Below are 8,546 nucleotides of genomic sequence, written 5' to 3'. Positions count from 1 at the left end.
TGAACTTGTTATTGTTGACCGAGTCCTGAGCAATACAAGTAACATTATATATATATATATATATATATATATATATATATATATATATATATATAAGTTTAATTTAATTAATTTTTTTACAAAAATTATAAATAATTAAATTAAAATTAAAATATCATTACCATAACTTTAGAATTAAGGTTTAAATTTAATTTAAATTAATTTAACCCAAATCATTAAAATTCATATCAGTAAAAGTTAAATTACAGCTAATATTAAAATTAAAATTAACACTAATATATTTAAAATTATTATTAGAAGTGAGATTGTAATAACATTAACATTAAAATTATATTATAAAGACTAAATTAATATTGAATATTGAACCCGCAACAACGTTTTCCATCCTTCTTTCCAACTTTATTATTAAACCACTTAATAACTCCATACTTTAATTTTGTGATACTTGAATATCAAAGAAAATTATATTCTCAAAATTTTTGTAAAATATTAGTAATATTTATTAAAATTACACAGTAATAAAATATAATTTTTTTTAAATTTATTCAAGTAAATATTGGTCTAAGCCAATATTTTTTACAATCTAGTATAATTGGTTAAATTTATTTGTAATTACAAGTTGAAATATCGTCTCTTTGAAAAAGAAGGCAGATCAAACTGTATATAATTATGTGCCCTTACAAGCATATTAAAAACCTTATAGGAAGACATATTACGTCAGTTCTTGAAAAATAGTCATTGTAATACGTGATACACATTACATCGATTACCCCAAAAACGTATCCGATATATCCTTGAATAAAACTTTAACTAATTTACAAAAACACAAATTATATTAATTTTAATAATAATCATCTTAATATTCTTTTTATTTTAGATCGGTTTAAGAGCCAATATAAAAATCATCAAACTTGCTACATCGATATTCATATTAAACTTAAAAGTGATAAATATGGTTAGTGGATGAAATAAAATAGACGAAATCACTTACTAATAAAAGATTGTTCAAGAACATGCATGTCATAATATTCAAACATAAACATTGATGAAAATATTCTTCCTCCTTCACGTTATGTTCATTTATCTAAGCATTTGCGTGTGGATGAATAGTGATTGGGGGAGATGGATCATCTAGACATGGAAGGTGGCATTTGAGGAGGTGCATTTGGTGGCCCAATCCAACCTACATATATATAATTTGCTTAATAAACCGTCAATTTTAAAATTCTTGTAATTATATTTTCCATAAAAGAAATAGTTAATAAATACCTTTGGAAGGGTCAAAACCTCTTGCTTTTAGCTCCGCATGTTCTTGGCATAAGGCACATGGGTCGCAGCAGCAAGTAACACAGCAATCGCAACAAGGTTCTGCCGGTAACCCAAACTTTGCTCTCAGTTTCTCTCTGTAAAGGCATGAGTAGACCCAGTTGCATGCTACCACCATGAGTAACCCATACACACACCCTTGTCCAACGCAAGCTACACATTAATTCATTCTCACGTTCAAAACCACCAACACACACAAATAATCAATATACCAATAGCAATGATCTTACAACTTCGTCCTTCATCCACAATTTCTGCAATTTGGCCAAAGGTGATGCAGGGTAGACAGCAAGTTACGAAACCTGCATAACATAATCAATTACATGTAAGAAATGAATATGTTTGTTGTAAGAAAAACGAAATTAAGATGATGTTATTACATGTTACAGGTTGTTCTCCACAGGCACAGAATTCAGCTGACCATTTGGGAGGGGTAGAATGACGACCTATCATGTTAGAGGTTCAGACAAAATGTCTCAGGCTCCAGATATTTCAGACTGATTTGTTTATATAAATACCGAAGAGTACAAGGTCAACAAATATTGTTTTGGGAAACATCGACTTCATCAAATGGTTTATGCAGTTGTTTTCAGGCATAAACATGAAATTTGTTCAACAATAATTAATTATTACATGCCGGACTCCTTACCAATGCCAACTTATTTCCTTAATCATTTTCTTTAGTTGCTTTTATTCTGCCGTCTCATCACTACCATTTTCATACATTCAATTTTCTATATCCCATTTTTCTGTTCACATTTCTATTACTAAATTACACTTTTTTTGTATGTTTATTTCTTTATTTATTGGCAGTCTCATATATACTTTTTTGGCTAAATATTACACAAAAGTAAGGGCCATAACAGGACCGAAGGAATTTCTTTTGGGTCTTTTCCAAAAGTATACAACCAGCTTCTTTTGGGTCATTTGCAGCAGTGGGTCTCTTCTATTGGGCTTGTCGAACATAAACACTCCATGATTTTCAAAGACGATGGATAAACACCGAGCCCAACACAACCCAGTATTAAAATTTAAATTTAATTGTAGAATTTTCAAGATGGTATGAAGTTGTCGACGTCATGGTAGCATCAAGATCGTGCTAACGGTGACTTTGGAAGCTCAGAATTATCGATGAATGAATGTACAACAATTTTATTAATTAGATTACATTAACTCTTGTTCATGTCCTTTTATTGCTCGAAAATGGATGATTAAATATTCATTCTTGATTGGAAAGTAACAATTAATGCCAATTTCAGTGCTCTCACGCTGAATTCCATAATGGCCTTTATTGTACTTATTACATCCTTTTCATCCGAATTATAAGGCCAGCCATCAATAATTGTCTTCAGCCATTAACCAATCTCACATCCAATTATTGGAAAACCGATATCATTCCAAATCATGGATTTCAAAAAAATAACTTACTTTTGTTTTAGAATGTAAGTATTTTTTGTGAAAGACAATCTTCTTAAGTTATATAAATATAGAACTATACTTCAGATCAACCTTTTTCTGCGTATTTAATGTAACTGATTAATTATTATTTAATTTGAATTCAATGATTAGTTGTAACTAGGGATGTCAAAAAAATTCGTATTCACGGATAAAATTTGCAACGGATAGGAAATAGATATTGAAAATAGATACCCGCGGGTAACGGGTACGGGTATTTTTACACCCACATGTTAACGGGGCGGGTACGGGTATCATAGTATTCGTACCCGTGGATATCCGTACCCGCTATATTATAATTTAAATTAAAAAAAATATTAAAACATTAACACATTGATTTTAAATGGATTATTTTTTATCAATTGATTTTAAAAAATCTCTATTTATTTGTAAACTATTATTCAACACCATTTAAATGAGTTATTTTCACTTTGTTTGAAATTTATAAGGGTTATGCATTATATTTTTATTTGAATTTATGGTTAAATTTTTTTATTAAATATTAAAATGTTATTTTGTAAATAATCGTGGGATATCCGTGGATATTAAAAAAATATGTGGGTATCCAAATAACGGATACCTGCACGTATGCGTACGAGACAGATATTTATCCAGCAGGTAGGATACGGGGAGCTACTGTATGTACCCTACCCGGCCTGTTGACATCCTAGCTATAGCAACAATTGATTTATTATTTATGGATCTTTTTAGAAGTTTTATGATGTCATTAACTATTTTTTTCTCAATTCTATAAATTTATTACAAAAAGAGAAAGGGTAAAAGTATATATAAATATGATGTTAAATAGTAAATAAAGCATGACAAAAAGTTTAATATAAATGAGAGGAGATTACAATTTTTATTAAGAAAAACATGAAATAAAATGAAAGAACAGGAGTAAGGAGAAATTTATTTATTTTGTCAAGTTAATGCCTGGAGGGATCATGAATTGGAAAAGGGAGTTAGGTTAAGAAGATTTGATCTGATTTATGATACTGGCACCAAATAGGAATATACCAAAAAACTATGCTGTGCATTTCACTTCTTAGCATTCCTTTTTCACTATTTTCTTTCTTTATCAATTGGCATGTTGGTTTGGCTTAGAGGTAGTGTCTCTGTCACTATTATATATACATTCTCCACTCAAAAAGATGAGTGGTCTTGCCCTTTTCGTATTAGTCTAAAACATTGAAGAAATTCAATGTTCCAATCCCCACCACAGCCCTTCAACATTATGTAATCAACAACTGGATTAATTCACTCCATCATGTGAAATCCAACGATCAAAATATGATTCTCACATGTAAGTTTTGGATAATTCTAACCTTTTAAGGCTAATTTAATTCTATAAATTCAGTTTATAAAATGATGTTTACACTGATTTATATACTATAAATCTATTTTATTTCTATTTGATGTGATAGGTCAAATTAACAATAAATATTGTTAAAATATATTTCAAATTATTAGATGATTCTGATACCATTTTAAAACATAAACTTTTAAATTTTTAATATTTTAAAATTGGATTATAAAGAGAAGTTTACATTTCTTTATATATAATGTAAATATGTCTTATATCTAATCGATGTGAAATCTGTGTCTACTAATCTCATTTTCTGATTAAATCATAATTTTGAGAATTAATCGGTTGACGTGGTATTTATGTTTTTGTTTGTTCTATGAAAAGGAAAGCAATAGTTGCACACATCTTGTGGTCCACATAAACTCCATGAGATTATAATAATCAATATGAGTGTAGTAAAGCTAAAAAATTGGTGCTCCAAATGAAGTGCTTTAAAGGTGTTGAAAGGCATTCCACAGTGACAAGGGCAACAAAATTTTGGAGTTTAAGCTTTTAGCAGTCAGTGTTTGAAAAGGAAATAGCAAGAGGAAAGAAAATAGACAGAAAAGCTTAAAGATTTGCAAAGAAATAGATTCAATTGACACGGATCCTGATTGATTTTTTCATGTGTCCCCATGATGATTGGACAGGTTGACCAAAAAGTAGTACAAGTACAATAACTTGCAAACTTGAATTGCGGATGGGGAATGTAATGGAAGAATAATGTTAAATGTCTTTTTCATTAGGTTTTTGGTTCCACCTTCACTCATGCTCTAACTATACCCTCTTCTCAGATTTTGTTATTACTTATAATAACAAAAGTAACCAATCCTTTTCCCTTTTTTTTAACCCTACTTGGTGGAGCGGTGATGTGTAGAAAATGAATGAATAATGCACTTGTGAGCTGCCTGTTAACTTTCTTACTGCAGGGTTAATTATTTTACAAGAATCATGTCACATTGATTTTTTTTCTCTTCATCTTCATGAGCATGTGGAGATAATGGATCCAATTAACAATGTTGTGCTTTTTGTCAAAGGTATTTATGGTGTGATCTGTATGCGCCTAATGTCTACTCTGCTACTATTTGTCAGTAAATGATAAAAAAATTATTCACCCCAATTCAACATTTTTCATGTTCTTTTTAGTTTTCACACAATGGCTTCAAACTTTATGAAAATATAATTTTCATTGCACCACCTCTTTTCTGCACTGGGCAACACGATTTTAATTCACATTTCATTTTAGCAAATAATCTTTTGCTTTCTTTGTCCATATTACAAAATGAATCAGAAATGAGAGATAGGCAACTGCATATATGTTGACATTGGAAAAATAACAGAAAGTGATAGCAACTGCATCACAATTCTAATTTTATTATCATAAAGCATGCATGCTAGGTTATAATATAATAATAAATGATAATGGTAGGGTCAACTCATAAGTTTCATCAATGGCAGCTTAATTACTATTTTATGTGACTGATGCAAGAAGACAAAATGTGTCACTACAAGTGCTTTCTGCAATAAAAAAACCTATCTATCACATTGACAAATGGATATACAACTAATTTCATCATGAAAAAAAGATGACATATATTTTTGCATTTGATTAACATTTGATGGTGTCAATTGTTAATTACTTACCTTGTGACGAAAGCCATATTCATGTCACCCAAATCGATACCTAACAAGCCACGATGAGTCATAGACAAAACATAGATTTGGAAGTGTCGTGAAAACTGAGTGCGGTTACAATGTTTCATAAATGCACATGATGCAGTTCCTACTTGCACCAAAGTCATCTAACCCTCATGAATCACGACTCTATCAAGATTTAAAAAAATATTAGGTTGTAAAGCAATTGCATATGTATGGCGTGCAGATTTAGTAAGTTTATGAAGAGGATGATTGATTTTTAAGTAATAAAAGATTGAGGAGAAAGAGGGGACATTGATTATGGTATCTCATGGAGACCATTTTCCTTGGCTATTTTAAGCACTGATTCTGCTACGTGCATATGAAGTTATGCTTGCCACCGTATGTTGCAGGATGACGCTATCTAGTCAATGCCCATGCGGATAATGGATTACACACATGCCTCAGAATTACTCAATTTAATACCAAGCCATATATGGTCAAGCACTAGATATGGATTAAAACCTGCAACAAAAAGGTGAAAGGAGAATCAGTGGCCCACTGTAAAACGCACTATATTCTTTTAATTACAATAAACTCTGCACTTCATTCAAAACCGACCAATTTAAATCACTCCTTAGTTAATGCTATACAGATCGACATTGATCTTAAGAGAGTAATTTTTATTTTAAAATTAAGATCATTTGGGTGAATTTTTTTCAGTCATATATTGCAAAATTTCAATGCACTATTATGGTTTATTACTAAACTCACTCTTCACATAAATGTTGAGCCGAAATTAAAAAAACCTATCATAGTATACTAGTTTATACAAAAGAGGATTGTGTCACGTGTGCTTTTTGGGACCATGTATTTTGAAAAAGCACCGAAGACAGTCCCAGAAGGCGAATGTTGTTGTGTGGCCACGAGATATGCAAGGCCCAGGTGTGCCTAAAAATGTAAAAAAACTGCAGAGTATTGATAGTGTTTCCTAAACCTAAAAGGGTGAATTTGCCAGCAGTAACCCACCCACGAAAGTAATTTTCAACCTCCCATAATGGCCAAATTGTTGTCTTTAAATTTGGTATTCACGAAAAGAGCCATTAGGAAACTTAAAGAAACGTATTTGGGGAAATACTGTGTTGGTGGGAGCAACATAGTCATACATAGATAGTCATAGTGTAGTATCCTTCCAACGTCATCCACACTCAAAAACCCACTGAAACAAGTTCCTTTGTCTCTTCCACTGCACAGAGCAACTCCTCTTCTACCTCTGTAGACTCCCCAAATTCATTACTCTCACTCTGTCATGGAATCTTTACACGTGCTTCTGCATGCATTCTAACATCTATGTACTCACCACTAATGGTTATCGGATTATTTACCTAAAATATTGTCTTTGGTTTCCTTAATCACTTCTATTTGTTTATAATTTTCTAAGTGTTTGTTAATGGCTCGCCTAAAAACAAAATAAATGTGTATCTACTTATAATATTAAAATAATTTGTTGTTGTTACCTGCTGCTGAAGTAGGAAACAAACAATGTCCGTCGGATGTAAAAAGATAGAAAAAGAATTAAATTTAAAAAATATTTCTTATAAATTAAATTAGTTTATATATTATTTAAAAATTAAATTTAGATAAATTAATTTAAAATATTTTTTATAATATATAAATTAATCTTAACTTATAAAGAAGTTTATTTTAGGTTTAATTACTCTTTTAGTTCTTGTTTTCGTTCAAAAATGTCAATTTGGTCATCTAATTTTTTTAGTCTCAACTTGATTTTTATTTTTGAAAAATTGATGCAATTTGGTTTTGATTCAATTTGATCGATTGATTCAAAAGTTATTAACAAGAACAACTTGTTTTGTTGGTATAATTAACATAATTTTAGTTTTAATTTTGATGAGAAATCCTTGATCAATTTCAAGAAATCTAACAAAAAATACAAAATTGAATCAAATTTTAAAAAATAAGATCAAATTGAGACAAAAAAAAAACTAGAGAACCAATTTGACATTTTTAGATGAGAATGGAGACAAAAAAGTAATTAAACCTTTATTTTAATTTTGAAACTATTTATACATATTGTAAGATTGGAAGGAAGACTATAATGTGCATTGGTAATAATTTAATTTACATATAAATTAATTTTTGGCTATATATGTAAATATATGTAAATAGAAAGACTTTCTTAAGAATAATATGCATTATATATTAGTTAAAATTTAGTTCAAGTGTAGACAAATTTAATAAATATAATAATAATAGTTAAATAATATATTTATATAATGTCATAATTTAATAACGGATGAATCATCTATTGATAAATTCATCAATAAAATGAGCAATAAATTTTTTGTTAAGTATAATGAGATTTTTTTACATATTAAAGAGAGATGAGTGAGAAGAAGAACATAAGAAGAATAAAAGGAGGAAAAGAAATAGAAAGAGGAGGACAAGGCGTGACGGTGGTGAATGCGCATTGATTGTGGAGGTGCAATGATGATAGCGACTTGACGACAATGGTGACCGAAGTTGGAGGAGAAGAAGGAAGGAGAGAAGGAAGAGGAAGAGGAAGAGGAGAGGCGGCGAAGGCACAACGACTTGACGACGGTGACAACTAGAGTTAGAGGAGAAGGAGAAAGAGGAAGAGGAGGAGGAAAATGAAGAGGAAGAGGAAGAGGAAGATGAGGAGTTGGATGCAACAATAACATACGCGACGACCAGCGGCGGATCTTAACCACAAGTTTTGGAGGGGCCAAATAGTATAATTCTTTCA

General features: G+C 30.4%; 1 protein-coding gene across 1 annotated transcript; it reads right to left on the bottom strand.

The window, feature by feature from the left end:
- Positions 1-967: 967 nt before the first annotated feature.
- On the bottom strand, positions 968-1,834 carry LOC114189553 (cell number regulator 9-like). Its single transcript, XM_028078148.2, has 4 exons — positions 1,707-1,834; positions 1,557-1,628; positions 1,270-1,479; positions 968-1,183 (listed from the first exon to the last, which is right to left on the bottom strand). The coding sequence occupies exons 1-4, from the start codon at positions 1,777-1,779 to the stop codon at positions 1,128-1,130; spliced, it is 411 nt and encodes a 136-aa protein (XP_027933949.1). The 5' UTR covers positions 1,780-1,834; the 3' UTR covers positions 968-1,127.
- Between the last annotated feature and the right edge of the window lie 6,712 nt (positions 1,835-8,546).

Source organism: Vigna unguiculata, chromosome 7 (assembly GCF_037176805.1).
Source record: "Vigna unguiculata cultivar grain cowpea cultivar isolate G323 ecotype 2 chromosome 7, ASM3717680v1, whole genome shotgun sequence".
Taxonomy (NCBI): domain Eukaryota; kingdom Viridiplantae; phylum Streptophyta; class Magnoliopsida; order Fabales; family Fabaceae; genus Vigna; species Vigna unguiculata.
Note: the sequence above shows the minus strand (reverse complement) of the source record. Positions and strands in the feature narration are given on the sequence as shown.

Excerpts from the sequence above, each read along its gene's own strand:
- LOC114189553 (XM_028078148.2), bottom strand. The coding sequence starts at position 1,779 with ATGATAGGTCGTCATTCTACCCCTCCCAAATGGTCAGCTGAATTCTGT. Across the intron at positions 1,480-1,556 it reads TGTGGATGAAGGACGAAGTT|CTTGCGTTGGACAAGGGTGT; the intron begins GTAAGATCATTG and ends ATTAATGTGTAG. Across the intron at positions 1,184-1,269 it reads AGGTTTTGACCCTTCCAAAG|GTTGGATTGGGCCACCAAAT; the intron begins GTATTTATTAAC and ends ATATATATGTAG.